This window comes from Ixodes scapularis, unplaced genomic scaffold (assembly GCF_016920785.2).
Source record: "Ixodes scapularis isolate PalLabHiFi unplaced genomic scaffold, ASM1692078v2 PGA_scaffold12__126_contigs__length_90152505, whole genome shotgun sequence".
Lineage (NCBI taxonomy): Eukaryota > Metazoa > Arthropoda > Arachnida > Ixodida > Ixodidae > Ixodes > Ixodes scapularis.
In genome coordinates this window covers 35743157-35760432 of record NW_024609838.1, presented here as the reverse complement: position 1 = coordinate 35760432, position 17276 = coordinate 35743157, and the positions used below count along the sequence as shown (strand labels likewise).

Genomic DNA, 17276 nt, shown 5'->3' with positions numbered 1-17276 from the left:
ATTTTTTTCTTCTCGCCGCAGCGCCATCTGTCGCAAATCGGGGGTACCCACAAGCAGACGAGTACACAATCCGGTCACGGCGCTGCGGCAGGTTTCTATGGGCCGTTTCCCCACCTGTCTATCTTACGCCCTGCAGACGACGCTCAGATAGGGGGTTTCGGGCGACGCCCTATCTTTCCGCTCGAGCCAATCAGAGCTCGGCGTTCTGACGTCACCGCAACCCCTGCGAAAGAAGCAGACGAACTTGCCATCCGCATTACTCTTAAAACTGGATTGAAAACGATTGTTACCTCCGCAATAGGTACCTGGTAGGCTGCCAGCAGCCCTGGTGCGACGACTGGGCTCAGGATCTGGCCCTGTCCATCAACCCGCAGCAGAAGCCCTGCGACGACTTCTACGAGTTCGTCTGCGGCAACTGGAACCAATCAAATGTGCGTATTTATTTGAACGACCGGAGATAAGGCCACTGAGCATCACGGAGCTTGACTTTTGGCGCGAAAAAAGCCAAGCGTCTATGTACAAAGAAAATGTTTTCCGAGTTTTCCTCCTCCACTCCCCTCCTCTTCTTCCCACCCCTCCTTCTCAGCCTTTTCTCCTTTTCTCCCTTCTCATGTGTACCCTCCAATTATCCTCTTTTCCTCCTCCTGCGTGCCCTTCCATTCTCCTCTTCTCTTCCTCCTGCGTACCCTCCCATTCTCCTCCTCCGTACCCTCCCTTCCTCCCACAGTTTCCCCGCTAAATTTAGCTGAAAATTGACGCCACGTAACCTCAACACCAATTCAGTTTCCCCGCTAAATTTAGAGGGGGAAAATGACGTCACGTGACTTCGTGTCACGTCATTCATGAACAAATACAGTTTCTCCGCTAGATTTAGAGGGAAAACTGACGTCACGTGACCTCAAGACCAATTCAGTTTCTCGCTAAATCTAGCGGTGAAACTGAATTTGTGTTGAGGTCATGTGACGTCAGTTTTACCGCCAAATTTTTAGGGGGAAACTGCATGCGCAGTGTTGCATTATGGGACGTCACAGAACCTACACACTAATTTAGTTTCTTCGCTATATTTAGCGGGAAATTGGGTTGGTGTATAGGTCTGTGACGTCCCATAATGCAACGCGCGCAGTTACGCCGACGCCGTTGTACGCTGAAACAGGCGCCTAATTGAGCTGCGCTCTAAAAATAGTCCTGCCTCATGCCCAATGCGCGTTGGGCACAACGCGGTGTGTGTGTGTGTGTGTGTGTGTGCGCGCGCGCGCGTGTGTGTGTGGGGGGTGCGTGTGTGCGTGTGTGGCTGCTTCTGCAGTTGCTTTTATGCTGCAACCGACAACAGACGAATAAGAGCGCTGCCAAGCCTTCTTTCACGCCGCACACTCTAAGAATAATCACCTGTCAGTAGTCTTGTGCACGTTATTCGAAAAAAAAAACGTAATAAACTACATTTACTCTTGAATTCAAAATATTGAATGAGATTACTCGATTACTCGAGAAAAAAAAGTAATTGACCGTTAATTGAAAAAGTGACTTACTTTTCCGATTACTTCAAATTTTTAAAACGACAGATATTTCTCCCGGTTTGAGAATGGGTCTAACGTTCTGTCCGTTATTGGGTTAGAATCACCGAACTAAACTACTTAATCTACCAATGTTGAGAAACAGCCCCCTGTCGGAGACTTGCTTCGATAATTCCTTGGTAGGGAACTTGCAGAAACAAAGTGTGCCATTAAAGAGTGTAGATAAAAATAGAAACCGCTAAAACAAATTTGAGTACTTCCAGAAGTAATCAGATCACTCTTCTGATTACTGCATGCCTAATAAAAGTATTCAAATGATTACAGAATTACTAGAAAAATCGCTTACAAGTAATTTGATTACAGTAGTAGTTAGTACAAGATCAGACGATTTTTTAGCCTCGTCGCATCACCTCCCAACCTCTAAAAATAAAAAAAAAAAATGAAAAAAAAAATGGAGAAACGTTATTGCTTCTTTGCGCGACAATTTTTGGTTTTTGGGTCTTCGCCCTTTGTCCTGGCCCTTGGGCCTTAAAGAAAGTATCACCTTTCAAACAAAAGTGATGGATGGTCACGTTCAAATTTTGTTGTATACCTTGGCCAGTTTCGTCCTTCGATGCCGATTACCACAGAAACTTTATAGCAAGCAGCATACACGCCTCCGCCACTCAAAAGCTAGCAGACTTCGAAGACACGCATCACACAGTGTTTACAAACAAGCCTATGCGGAGAGCAAGTCGTCTGCTCCTTCCGCAGGGGTTGCGGTGACGTCAGGAAAAGACGCCGAGTTCTCATTGACTGGAAAGATAGTGGGTAGACCTCAATGCTAGATGCCTTGAGGTCTACCCCCTATCTTTTTTTAAACAGCCAATTGGAGCTCGGCGTTCTCACATCATCGCAACCCCTGCGCAAGAAGCAGACGAACTTGCGCCCCGTATAGTTTGTCGACAGCGTGTGTGGGCATTGCGCATGCGCACAAACCAGATCTGGGAGAAGTGAAGCGTCCGCGCATGCGCAGTGCCGACGGCAACGCCCCCGCAGTGACGTCAAATAGAGTCAAGGCTCTGTTATACTCCGACGTAACGCGTGCGCGCGTGCGAGCGCGTCACAGCGACGTCATGTCGGCGAAAACCCGACGCTCTATACTCCGGCGTCGTGGCGTAACCGACGCGACCGGCGGCGTTCGACGCAGCCTGACCGCCTCGACGCCAAAATGGAGCATGCCGTATTCCGCGCCGGCCGCGCCGGCGACGCCGGACCAGGATGCATCACGCGCTGGCTCCCGGCAGGCGTCGCGCGGGAAGCGCGGCGAATGCGAGCAATAGCAGACGACAGGGGCACCACTCCGTGTGGCGTCATGATTGAAGAATCGGACTCGGTCGGCCGAGAAGCTCATTGAGGGAACTCGTCCTCACCCGTGTGTCTACGACACAAGGAAGCTTGAGTACCGTAGATTGTGCGCTTGTCAAAGATGTACCGTATGCACATTGACCGCCTACGCTTGCGGCGCAGTTTGTGCACCAACAGTGCAAGCGCGAGTTTTCGTCGAGCAAGGTACGTCCACGCCATCGCTCGAACTTGGCGCTCAAGGAGCGCGAGCATTCTCGTCTGCTATTCGAAACGAAAAGGAACCGGAAGTGGCGCACTCTCACAGGAAACGTGCCCTCAGTCAGATTCTACGCATGCGCCACGCCGGCGGCCCACCGACGCACAGCCGCGGGAGTCACCAGGGCCGCCGGAGTATAAAGAGGGCGAATTTTGGACGCGCGCGGTCTGACTGACGTGACGTAGCCGACTTCGGCCAGCGTGCACTTGCGCGCGCGTTACGTCGGAGTATAACAGAGGCTTTAGGGTGAGAACGGCGGCAGTGCGTCTCTTTCGAATGCCCGGCTTCGAGCGCGCGCTTGATGCTTTTCAGTCGAGCTTTGGTTGTGCGGGCATACTCGACGATCACGAGAAGCTGAAGTGTTGTCGATGGTATATATGCGGAGCGCAAGTTCGTATGCTTCTTTTGCAGGGGTTATATGGTGACGTCAGAACACCGAGCTCTGATTGAAGGGTAGTAGGTAGACCTCAAAGCAAGCTGGCGTGAGGTCTACCCGCCATCCTTCCAATCAGAGCTCGGCGTTCTGACGTCACCACAACCCCGAAAAAGAAGCAGACGAACTTGCGCTCCGCACAGAAAGCTCGCGCTGGAGGCGGGACAATGGAAGAACCTGCTAGCCATTCTCATCTTGTCAGGGACTGTAGTTTTTATTTATGTGAGTGTACAACTGACAGCACGAATTAATCTATTCCTGTAGGTATTGCCGAACTCGTTCCTAGCGCTGCAGATACGCGTGTTTCTGTCCTTCTTCAAGCGTCTCATCCTGATGGACGTCAAGAGACCAGCCCCACGCAGTGTCAGCTCGCACGTCAAGGCTGCCCAGTTGCTTCAGACTTGCATCCAAGACGCCGTCCGCGGCGTTGATAATATAGGTAGGTACGAAGACACGCTCGAAAAAAGCGCCTTGGGCCCTATTTTTTTTTCCCCGCACAGCACTCAGGGAGCCATGGAGTCACCGGGATCTGTGGGTTCAGCATACACTACCTAGAACAATCGAGGCCTGCAAACGACCTCCTCTTCCTCCATAAAACGTCATCACAGTCATAGAGCGCCAACTAAGCAATGCTGACTGCAAGTCGTCTGCTTCTTTTTTGCGCAGGAGTTGCAGTGACGTCAGAACGACGCCGAGCTCTGATTGGCTGTGATTGAAAGGATAGCGGGTAAACCTCAGTGCTAGATGCCTTGAGGTTTACCTGCTAATTTTGTAATCATCCAATAAGAACTTGGCTTACATCTGACGTCATTGCAACTCTTCCGCAAGAAGCAGACGAGTTGCTCTCCGCATTGGACCCGAGCCCGATGCCAAGCGTTCTTCGACGCGTTGATTGGACGCGAGCTTCCAGTCGAACGCTAACGCAGCGCTCATGTCCAATCTGTTTTCGCTTCATCTCGCTGTACAGACGTCAAAATTCTAGTGCACAGGTTTTGATTATCCTATTGGCGGCGTGCGCGAACTACAGGGGGCGCTTCTCTAGCTATCATCATCATTGTTTGGGACATACGGGCACGACAGACTGGGACAGACCGCGCAGATCTTAGATCCCTCGGCTCGGCAGCTCGCTTCATGCGCTGTTTGGGTAACGCGCTGCAAAACCTGTTTCACGCGTTGTGTTTATTTGGTGAAGTGATATTTGTAGTAGGACATTTGACCAAACTTTGAAACCGCACGTGGCATGCGTAGTCGTGCCTACAAACACTTTTGGCGCTGACGTGTCGAAGCGCTCGGATGGTGCTGTGCTGTTCCTCTACCCCAGTACAAAAGGCTGGATGATGAAAACAGAATATCCAGCGCTTTATCCCACTACAGCATCTACCATAGCAAATAGGGTGTATTTTTTATTATGCTTAGAACAAAATAAAACTAAGAAAGGAATGTCTCATTAAATTGAAAATAGGAAAGCGAAATTCGAGAACCTTTCGCGTGTGTAGTAGACACTTCAGTGAAAGCGATTCCGTGTATCCTGTTGGTTCTAATGTGTTCTGTGATTTCTGGTCTCTTAGTCCCAAGTTGATTTCTTTTCGACTTTTGTAAACCACTAAACAAGCATTTCCTCAAAATAACTGGCAGGAAGAAGAAGTGGCTGGCTTCCAGTGTTGTTTCAATTAAATCCCTGCCCATTCACCCAGTCGACGCGGAATCAGCGTCTAAAAAAATGTACACCCGTTATGAATTACTACAGCTTTTGCATAATTAATTTTTCGGATCCAAATGCGCATAATGCGTGATGCGCTTCTTAGCGGGCGATTTTAAATTTGTAAAAAAAAATTAGTAAAAATTAGATAGAACAAATTAATCAATCGCCTGAATTGGCCGGCCATGTCCGACAATTTAAGAATTTGTGAAAATTTCTGCTTTTCTTTCTAGTGGAAGTATTGATGTGACAAACTTTTTTATCACGTATTCGATGTTGGAGGAGCTAATTGCGTCAGTTGCTGACGAGCATTTGCTCGTCAGCCACAGTCAAATCACAGCAAGCTCAATGTGCCTAAAACAGGAGTGCGGCGCTTTGCAACACAACTGTGCGCGCGTGCACAGCTAAGAAGACGGCACGTCGTTCACTCTGGTGAATGCAAAACCTTTTTCTACAACAACCTTCACAGATCCGAAAAAAGACCGAGGTACACCTAAGCATTCCTCATGAGTTGTGAATGCGAAAGCATGCAAGCCACTCGTCCGCTCCCTTTTTCATCTGCTGCGTACCTTTCGTCGCCGGTCAGCGCGTGTGCTCCGTGGGCACGCTGACCATGGACGCGCAGCGCCATGAGGGGAGCGGTCGTGGAAACTGACGGGCGCAGTGGCCAATGGGAGCCCCGTCGACGGGCGCCAGCCAATGGAACCGAAGGAAACTAGGTGCCGTTTTCGCACTTCAAACTGATGACGTCAGCTCGCTCCATGAGACAGTTAATGCTTTCGCATTTAAAACAAGAATCAGAGAGGCTGTGAATAGCCCTGCCGCACGTCGCGCAAGCTGTAATTTGAAGCTCCAGTTTTGTTTCTCAACATCTCAAAGTTGTTTTTTTTTAATATAATTGATGGTGGAGGCAAATTTGTAAAAACCCCAGGGGTGATTATCTATGAATGCGATAGCATTTATCGTCGCACACACACGGGCAGGTGTTCGGTTCCTCGCTAAATTTAGAGGGGAACCTGAATTGGTGCATAGGTCACGTGAGGTAAATTCTCCGCTAAATTTAACGGAGAACTTGAATTTGTGCATAGGTATCGTGAAGTCAACTTTTCGCTAAATTTAGCGGGGAACTTTAATTGGTGCGAAGGTCACGTGAAGTCAATTTTTTGATAAATTTAACGGAAAATTGACTACATTAGAGGCGACATACATAGACAGAAATTTGTGGTGAGTAGCTTAATAATGCTATCACATTAAAAAGCAACTTCGAGGTGTTGTTACTTATCAGAAAGATCACTCACGCAAACGTCATACACTTTTTTTAATAAATAAACTTCTTTTGATCGGCATAGATGCGAACTAATATAACGATTCCGTGTTTTGAGATAGCGCGTCGTGTGCTCGCATCCTAAAAGCTCCGTCACAGGAGGGCGCCCGCGAGGGCGCGCCACCAAGGTGATGTTTCTGGGCATGACGCGTTTCGCATGCCCACGACATCATGTTCAACACTACATGGCAGACGTCATTTTTAGGTTAGTATGGATGTTGTGCACCAAGCGCATCATCAAGCGCACCATTAAATGGCGGCTGCTTTCCCTCGATTGAGCATCTGATAACTATATATGAACCCTCCTGGCCCGATGAGAAGGCTTGGTGACATTTCACACAGTACCATATGGGACATCCCTCGCAGATTACGTGAGGCAGTTCATGTCCCAGTACAACCTGTCCTGGCCTCCCGACAAACGCCATGGTTCTCCCTCGATGGTCGATGTCCTGGTCGAGCTGTCCCTCGTCAGGGGCATCCACCTACTGTTTCAACTGACGCCGGACGTGTACTTCAAGAAGCCCGGGTACTACATCCTGCACTTCGTCTTCAGCTACCAGTTCATTATGGAGTGGATGGTCCTGCGTAAAATCATCATCAGCGAGGGACGCACCCGCCAGTTCTTCGAGATCATGGGCGAACTTATCTCAGGAAAGTAAGTATTCTTTGCTCAATAAAAAACCTCCGGACTTCTAGTTCTGCGACTGCTTTCTTTGTATCTGGTAAACTTGTACCATTTGAACCTGTTGGCGGCTTTTAAACAATTAGGAAAAGATCACATAAGGGACGACAAAGACGTCTTTGTCGTCCCCTGTCTCCTCTTTCTAATTGTTTAAAAGTGCATCTGATACATTTCTGATACTCATGACGTAGGTTGATGTTTACCAAACACTCGATTCCCACCTTATGTCTCGGTGTTTTCTTCTGCAGCTCAACAGCAGTCATCAGGATTGCTCGCGTGATGCAATGTTCGTATGTCGGTAACTTAGTCGCTAATATTGGGGTTTGACATTAGTAAAGCGCAACAAAGCGGGATTTGGCATATATTTGATTGTTTTCAAAAACTGTAGCCCCGCTGCGACTATTCCAGGAGTAGGGAAAATAATTGAACAAAACATAAGCACAATTAATATCAACCAAGGTTATATATGCACGCACGGTGATACGAGAGTCTGCATATGTAAAACTTAAGCCTGTGTAGCACAGTCACTGAAATATATTCATGTCTTTACATCTTCCACGCTAAAGAAACTGGAATTACGACGTAGAACTTCAGCTAACTTTCAGAATGAGTAAGACAACATATGGTTACAATGCGAAGTGAAACTTTGTTGGCGTACAGACTTCCATGTTTTTTTTTTTATTTGCAGGACGCCTGATCTGCAGCTCATCGAGCGCGTCGTGTTTCTCGACAACACGCTGCTGACAGCCGCACTGCCACCAGCGGGCGACCGTCCCAACACCACATCCACGTACGTGCGCTTCTCCACTCTCGATAACCTGACCGGCTCGACGTCACTGGGCGAAAACATGCTGCGTGCCGTGAACCGCCTGCTGCCTCCCGACCGCCAGATGACGGACGACGACGAGATCTGGGTCACCCACGGCGGCTACCTGGGTTACCTGGGCAGGCTTCTGGGCGACGATGCCCGCTCCGAGACGCTGAGAGGATATGTGGGCCTGCAGCTGGCCAGGTATCTGTCCGCGTCAGCGTCCTCCCGAATCCTGAAGGAACAGATGCCCCAGAGGAGCGGCCCCATGATCCTCATGCTGAGTCACTGCGTCATGGACGCCATCCTGACGATACCGTACGTGATGGGAGACCTGTTCGTCCGCTGGAACCTCGAGGAACGCGACCTTGTCGAAATTCGCGACATGGTAACGCGCGTCCGCAACGCGACGCGCGACGGCTTTGTGAACTTGTCCTGGATCGACGAGGCTACGAGGACTAGGGCCCTTGAGCGCATCGACCACCTGGGCAGTCTGGTTGGGCGACCTGTCAATCTGTCACGTACGGAGCAGCTGGAGGATCACTACTCGTTCCTGCCAGTACTCAAGGGCAGTTACGCCCACATGCTGGCCGCCATCAGAGACTCAGAGTCGAAGCGCCTGAGGGGCCTGCTCAAGTCCTCAGAAAGCTACTTTCCGGCGATCAACGTAGAACTGCCCACCGTCCTCGTGAACGCGTTCTACGTACCCGTTTACCACGTGATGGTTATCCCTCCGGCCATCTTGTTTGCTCCCTTCTACGCTCACTCCGTGCCAGCATCGTTCAACTATGGCAGTCTCGGCCACGTGGTAGGCCACGAGATTACGCACGCGTTCGACCCGGAGCTGAGCCTTTACAATGCATCTGGGATCCGAGAGGACTGGTGGACGTCACAGTCCCGCAGGAACTTCGACGTCCGCGTGCAGTGTCTCAAGACATTCTACAACAAGGTGCCATGGGCGGGGGGAGTGCCTTACGGAGACACGGCATTCTCAGAGAACTTCGCAGACTGCGGTGGACTGGAAAAGGTATATCGAGCCTTCAACTCGCTCGGGTACCAAGCGGACCACGAGATCGGCGACAGGAAGTACTCGGCCAGACAGGCGTTCTTCATCAACAGCTGCTACAAGTGGTGTTCAAGAGAAATTCCCGGGTCCAGGACGGAGAATAGCGGCGATAGCGTAAAGTTCTACTCGCCCATGCATATGCGATGTAACGTGCCGCTGATGAACACGCCGGAGTTTGCGGCGGAGTTCAAGTGCGCCGAAGGAACTACCATGAACCCAAATCAGCGTTGCGAGGTGTTTTAAATGTGGAGAGTTTTATGCAGTGTCGTTATGCCGACCGCATCTCGACTACAATGTGCCGCAATATCAAGCGGAGCTAGTAAAGGACTCATTCGCGAAACCAAAAACAATCACTATAGAAAGAGGTTCGGTGAAACACTCGTTCTTGAAATCTAGCTGGTGCGCTATACAAAAAGAAACCAAAGGAGAGGGGAGGTTAGAGCGTCTGGTAACATCATAGAGCCCAGCTCTGACTGGGAGGATTGCGGGTAGACATAAAGGCTACCTGCCTTTTTCTCTTCCCACTGTCTCCATCCAATAAGAGAGAACAACGTTGTCTGCTCTTTGAACAAAGTTTGGCGTTCGATCGCCGAGTCTGGCGTTAGAACGCCAAATACCACACCATGCATGCGCGAGGGGCAGTCGACGATCTTGTTCTCTTTGATCAGAGGGGAACAGGGGTAAGAGGCAAGGGCAGCCTAGTCTTTATTGTCTCCAACCATTATCCTTCCGATCGGAGCACGGTGCTCTGACGTTACCGAGCGTTCCTCATCTCCTCTTCTCACTCAGTTTCTTAATTTCACAGTTGTGTTGAAAATTTTACGGAGCGCGTCGCATTTGTGAATATATGACGCCACGCCGTTGTTGCAAGCGTCCAATCGGCGCACTGCGTAAACTTTGGGTCCAACTTTGCGTTTGAAGAGCCTTCAATGAGGACGACCGACATGCCGTATGGGCCTTGGTGTGAGCATACATATTACGAAGTTTTTGACGTGATGTGACTGGCCTTCTTGTCGTCCTTCGTTTTATATTCTGAACCAATCACGGGCACAACGCAATCATCATGCTGCTGCGTACAAATAATTTAAATTCTGCCGGATTCAACACTGTTGTAGATGAGCTCATTTTAGTTAACGTATAGCAACCTTAGAAAGCACGAACACATTATTTCCGTATTTTCACGAAATTTTGGTGGTCGCCAGTTTAGTTGAATGTGTTATAAATAAACGTATGTATAGATATAGGGTATACTCTTCTGTCGCGAAACCTTCAAAAACGGTTGACAGATGCGCTCTCGAAATTTCGAAAATCAGTCCAGCGGAAAACTTTTCGTAGGTAGCGCTTAATATTTTCTATCTTTCACATTACTAGCACCATACCTCAGGCCACCGCCTTGAGCATGCCATTTATGGGCACTGTCGTTTGTAAAGAGGTAACTTGTTTTTAAAGGAAAGGTCCCAGTCAACCAGCATTCATCTGTTGGATATCTAAGAGACGTTCTGCCCGGACATTCAACGCATCCAATGGATATCCACAAAAATCCATGTAACATTGAAAGTACTACCATGCAGTACAAAATGATCCCCTAAGAAACGAACCACTAACATAACATTAATGAGTCTGCAGGACATTTGGGGCCTCTTTTGGACACTCAGCTTGATCCTGTGGACGTAACATCTACATGCATAGGACATCATGAATTATTCTCTTTGGCATCCATCTAATGGATGTCTAAAATATGTTCTGCCCAGGCATTCAACACATCCAATGGATATCCATTGTGATCCATCCAAGAATCAAAGTACGTACCATATGCAGTGCAAAATGATCCCTCAACAACATGCTGCCAACGTAACATGGATGCCGCTGCTGGACATTTGAAACCTTTGTCGGACATTCAGCTTGATCCTGTGGACGTACCATCACATACTTTGAACGACATTAATTGCTCTCCCTGGTATAAGGAGTATTCACTGGGCGCCATATGTGTGGGTGATGTCTAGAGCGCATGCTCTGAACGAGCCCACATTAATAGGCTGCAAGGATCGGCAATCTTAAGGGTGCGGAATGCACGTTACAAAGGAACTGTGGAAGCTCGACATCAGCACGCGTTCAGCAGTCGCGCACACGGATATGGCCGCCAGTGAATGCTTCCTATATAGGGAGGGTTCCGTGTTTTCGGAGTTTTATTTTTAGTGAAATTCGGAGGGTGTTTTTCGGAGTTCATTTTTGCCAAAAAATTCGTAGTTTTTCGGAGTTCATTTTTGCCAAAAATTCGTAGTTTTTCGGAGTTCATTTTTCTTTGATTTCCAATTCTCCGACATCTGGAGTTTAATTACGCAGTGTCTCCTGTTAAAACAAAATAAAGAAATGAATAATGTCCACGTGTAACGTATGCCAATAAAACGTTCAGCCTTTCCACTCTCGTGAAGAAGGAAGACCAGCGGAGCTGTACTCGATACACTGCCGCAACGTGCACGCGCCCGATTCCCGCTTCTTCTCGTCCGACACGCCGCCGATCGTGGATACGTCTCCGGCGAACCAGAGTCGGTCGCACACGGCGCTCGTGACGCCAGACGCGTTCTCCACGAGCTCCCCTCCAGAACCTCGCCGTCGCACCCGGGAACTGTTCAGCGGGCGTGGAGTGCAGTCGTCGCCGGGCTTCGCGCTTGCGCTTCGCCTCCGTGGCACGATCGTCGTCCGTGGCGTTGGCCCGCCGGCGCCCTTGACATCGCTGGTTCCGTTCTCGGCGGCGGCTTCCCAAGCGAGCGATGTGCTCTTTGGCAAGGGAATCTGAAGCGCTGGACGGGAAGTCGAGGCGACAGCGGCTTTGCGGCGGTTGCGGACCCAATCGCGCTGCTGCGTACATCACCGCTCCTTCCGCAGCCTGTCTCCTTTCCCCGAAAAGGCCGATCCATCGTGAGTCCAAACCGAAACTGATAAGAGCGTAGAAGCGAAGGAAACAGCGCGCAATACAGACGAGGACGAAGAAACAAACGTGACGAGCGCTTCGGTCGTTACGTGTGCTTCTTCGTCGTCGGCTGTTTTTCGCGCTGTTTCCTACGATGAATTCCCACCAACGCGCCCAACTATCAATAGGAGGTATTCACTGGACGCCATATTTGTGGGTGCTGTTTAGAGCGCATGCTCAGAACGAGCTTCCATTAATAGCCTGCTAAGACCGGCAACCTTGGTGGTGCTAAATGCACGCTCCAAAAGGACTGCGGAAGCTCGCCGTCAGCACGCGCTCAGCAGCAGCGCACACGGATATGGCCGCCAGTGAATGGATCCCTATAGGGAGTATTCAATGGACGCCATACGTGTGGGTGCTGTTTAGAGCGCATGCTCAGAACGAGCTCACATTAATATGTCGCTAAGGCCGGCAATCTTGGCGGTGCGGAATGCATGCTGCAAAAGAACTGTGGAAGCTCGCCGTCAGCACGCGCTCAGCATTCGCCCACACAGCTATGGCCGCCAGTGAATACTCCCTATTCTTCTATGATAGCTGGAAAGGTTGCCCCCATCTACGAGCGTCGGCGGAAACCATACTGGTTGTGTGCTTGCCGCCGCCGCTTATAGATGGCGGTAGCTGTCCAGGTACGTTTGTGTCGACATACCGGACACGATCCTGGGGAACCTTTTTTTCAGTGAATCAATGAAAATAGAGATGAAACCTAAACACGTACATGACTAACACGTTTGAAGCCTTACACGCTACGAAATGCTTGTTATTCGAGAGTTTTAGTAGACCGTTTTCATCTTCCGATCCGCTCTGAGGGTGCCAAACTGCGCATGCGCGGCCCTCTTCGCCGGAATGGAAAGCGGACGTCCAAAAACGCGTTTTAGTAGAGCGTTTTTCTTCAGCGTAAGAGCGTTTTGAGCGGGTTCGAAAAATTTGCTTGCGTAGCCCCACAGGTGGACGTTTATAGTACTAGTAAGACAAAAAAACCTAAGCGTTAACACCAAGAGAGTAAAAGGGAGCGTGATTGTAGAGGTAGTAAAAACGAAGACGACAATAATGAACACAAAAGAGTAGGCACACACCTGAAGAAATATTAAGCTATAAAATATAAATATAGTCGTTCCACCTTGTGTGCGAGTGAAGCCGAAGGTATAAGCATGAGCATGTTGCTCTAAACGGTACTTGCACTGCACGAGCGCGCGTGGTTATCAAGGACGCTGAAAGGCCGGCACTCGCTCTTGTAGCTTCTGCTCCACTCGAATTAAAACTGAAACAGATTTACTTATTCGAAGTAGAAAAATAAGAGAAAAGGACGAAGTTTGCGCATTGCGAGTACATCCTTTTGCGTAGTACGAGTACAGTGTTGCTCAAGGCTAGCAAGACATCTGCACGATGAATCCCCGCTGTTCTCAAGGAAGGAGACTTCCACTAACGAGATTAAGCTGGCGAGACATCGAATCTATGATTCGTATCCCTCGTGCCATCAAGCGCCGAAGCTTCCTTTCCGAACGCGGTTTGCTGGATATTTCCGACGTAGAAAAGAAACCCTTTAGGAAGCTATCCTGTTTAAAGAAGGACCTGGCTGTTCTGCATGCGGGCCTCCAAATACCAGCACCCGACAGATCGGCGCAGGGTGTTGCCAATCTGGCGAGACGCTTTGCATGGTTCTTTCTCGACTGGCCTATCCCAACCGTCTGTTCGTACTTGGATGAGCGTTTGGACGGAACTTGTCGGTGTTCTTCAGTTCTGTGAACCTCATCGTGGGTCACCTCAACGAGAGGTTCCGCCACCTGCTCGCTGACACGAACAAACTTAGGTGGTTGACCCTGGCGAAACTAGAGCTGTGCTCACAGGTGAGACCCTGCATGGTTTGTGTAAATTTCGCGTTTCCATTGTTTCTAGCACAGCTGCTCTGTCTGGTGAAAAGTTACTTTTTTCTATACACCAAAGGTGTACATGGGCAGTGTCAGGGCAAGTCACGACGAGCGCGTTCGTAATCTATGAGTATTAGTAGGCCACTTTTATGAGCCCTCTTTGCTCTACTTTACGCTCTGCGAGAAGCATCGTCCCCACCGCGCATGCGTGGCCCGCTCTGAGTTGGAGCGTATAGTTAGCGGAGCGAGCGTGCGCTCCGCTTCACAAGTTGTAGAGCGGACTGCCCTCAGCGTCCTTAGCGTGATCGCTTAGATCTCAAGATGGCTGCACTTACTCAATACGCGTCGATGTTTTTGACCGTGACCTCAGCTTGAAAGAGGTCGAATCAAGAAGTAAAGCGTACGCCCCGCACGTAAAAAGTAAACCATTCGATTTGAGTTCTATGTAACACAAAACAGCATAATCAAACGAAGTGAACGAGTATCACTTTGCAACCAGCACGGCGTCGGTAAAGTCGTCGCGTTTTGTGGACGTCCTATGGCTATGCAGTCAGATGTAGGGGTGCGCGTGCTTGAACGCCGATTATATCTGTGCATGCGCCCTCCTGTCGAAAATGCCACTGAAAGCTGACCACGAGCATAGCACTCGCAAGCTGCACCAAAGAAACCACTCCCCCCCCCCCCCCCCCCCCCTCTCAGCTTTATTTATTCACACACGCTCGCAACTTTTGAATTGTTTAACTTTCCTCAAGAAATGTTTGCATTGGATTTCCTTGGTAGATTTAGAAAATAATAGAAACTTGAATGCAGCCTTTTTAAAAGTGCAACCCATGGTGCCGCTAGTCTTCGAGGCCGCCTTATTTTGGCCAAGTGTCTAGGGAGCAAGAGAGCTACGTCATTGTTTGTCGAGGATGCGAGTCTAAATGTATTAGACACGAATGCTGCGTCAATACTGAATATGAAATGGGTTCTAGTCACAAGTCTCGCACAAAAAAGCGATGCCCAAAATATGGCGGCCGAATATGTTACCCGGTGGTGTTTTGAAAAGAGTTACCAATAACGGTCGAAAGAATATTCCACGTCAATTTTTTGTCTGGTGAAAACCAGACAGGCATAAACAATGCTAAATTTAGCAAACACAACCCTGAACTTCTAAGCAATAGTGGTAGATTAGAACAGTTTTCAGAAGTTTCGTTTTGAATTCCGGCGTAGCGGGCCTCGCATGCACAGTTTGACGGCCTCAAACCTTAGCAGAATTAAGGAACAACTATATATATATATATTAATTTACGATACCCAGTTTTTTACAACCCTACAATGGAAATACGCTTTATCTTAGAGGAGTAACAAGTCCCATATCACATGTTTTGGTAGTGTTTAAATACTGCCGTGTTGTAAGAGTGTTTTTCGTTGTCTTTTTTATTAGGCCGTCAAGGACAAGGGAACACCCCTGAACAACTGTTGGGGTTTGTTGACCGCACAGCATGCCCATATGCCGTCCATCAAAAAAAATTAGAAGAAGACCACAAGAGGGTGCTCGTCGTGAAGCACCAGGCAGTGATGTGCGCAGACGGCATAATTTGACGGCTGGACGAAACCTACGAAGACCATGGGCATTTTTTTGTTTGTTTCATATTAGAATGCATAAACTTATCACAGTAAATCATGTTCAAGCTTTTGTACTGAGCGAAATACCTGTCCAACTGGGCTGAAAGGCATCAAGAAATATTTTAATAAAAAACGTTTACTAACGACTCCCATTTTACTTCTCAGATGTCCGTGTGAATATTGCATCTAACCAAATTACAGTGTTACTGTTGAATTCAGCATTGTAAGAGTAGACCATGTTGCGTGGCCTTCTATTGCAAGAAAAGACCGTAACACAAGTGAGGCAGAAACTGGGCAGGAGCTTAAGCTGAAAAACGCACTTTCATAAACACACAAAAGAAATAAAAAGAAGTGTATAGTGAAGCAAAATGGTTTCATGTCACCCCCCAAGGCAGATACATACACTGCGCTCCACTGTTAATACGAACACGAAAAAAATCGCTTTCATTTGCAGTTTATTTCTTTGACAGCTATTGAAAAAGCTGAAAATTTGTCGCTCAGATTAGTGCCCTAAACGAGCGCTTTATTCCACACCAATAGGCAAATGTCAGCCCCTCGAATTTAAGGTGAAGAATGAAAACAGGATATTGAATGCTCCCGCTAACAGTGTCGCGCAGTGTACATAAACACCAAGGCACCATATCACAAACCGAAGCATACGAAGAAGAAAAGACTCATTTCATTGGGGAAAAAAAGTAGAGATATAAATGGAGCACTCGCTTTCGCTAATTTTCACTGTCTTGCTGCCTGAAGTAACCAAACAAAATATCTGTCCGTTTGCCGACTGCTTTAGTCTTTGGTCTTTAACCTTTAATTTTTGGCTCTGAAGAGCCGCGGCACCGCGGAAAGCAGCAGCCCGTACCACCGAGGCCCAAGGTGCCGCGTCTAGGGAACATGGTAATGTGATGAGTATATACGTGCAAGATGACGACGACATGGGTTGTTGGTATTGGGGAGGGTGGCAGTCCGATTCGCAGAAGTCCAGACTTTGTGGAGGCGGGTTGGGCGGGTGAGCAGCGAGCTATGAGGATCTTGCACGCCGTTCGATCAGTGCTTGAAGGAGCACCAGGAACATAATGGCGCTATTGCTCACTGGGGTCCACTGGGGTCAAAGAATCATGCTCCAAGGAGGTAGTCCAGCCGAAGTAGAAGCTGCCGCCTCCGAGGAAGAGACACCGCCGTCGCCCGGTGTGTCATCCTCTCAACGTCGTCGTCGTCATCTCGCATAGAAAAATCGAGCCCGCTGGCTTAGACAAGGCAGCACCTGTTCCCACCGTTCAGGGGCCGTGAAAGGATTGCGGCCAGCGATTTCTCGAAGCAGCCAGAGGTTCTTGACTACCGTGAAACGTTTTCTGGGGGACGCCTTTTCAAACAAAGTCTGCGCAGCTTCTTAGTGCAGCGAGGTTCATAAGGGTCAAGCGCGCACCGAAGCACCATCTAGTGAACTTTTACTGAGAGTGGAACGTACTTCTCAAAATGGCGACGATAGCGGAGCTGACGCTCCACGCTCAAATCCCAGAGCGGGTCGCGCATGCGCGATGGCGACTCCGCTTTCCATAGAGCGGAGCGGGAAACCGAAAACGGTCTACTAAAACTCTCTATTTTACGAGAGTCCGTACGCGCACAAAATAGCGAGTTTTAGAATAGGGGGCCCCAAAGCTTTGGGTGCCCCAAACAGCTCGGGGCATCGCAGTGGGCATGCGTAG

General features: G+C 49.1%; 1 protein-coding gene across 1 annotated transcript; it reads left to right on the top strand.

Moving 5' to 3' along the window:
* Window positions 1-266: 266 nt before the first annotated feature.
* Window positions 267-10365, top strand: LOC120838584 (neprilysin-1-like; the record flags this gene model as incomplete). Its single annotated transcript, XM_040208576.3, has 4 exons — window positions 267-431; window positions 3812-3986; window positions 6937-7225; window positions 7941-10365. Coding segments are annotated over 4 exons (2058 nt in total), but the record flags the coding sequence as incomplete, so codon positions are not given.
* Between the last annotated feature and the right edge of the window lie 6911 nt (window positions 10366-17276).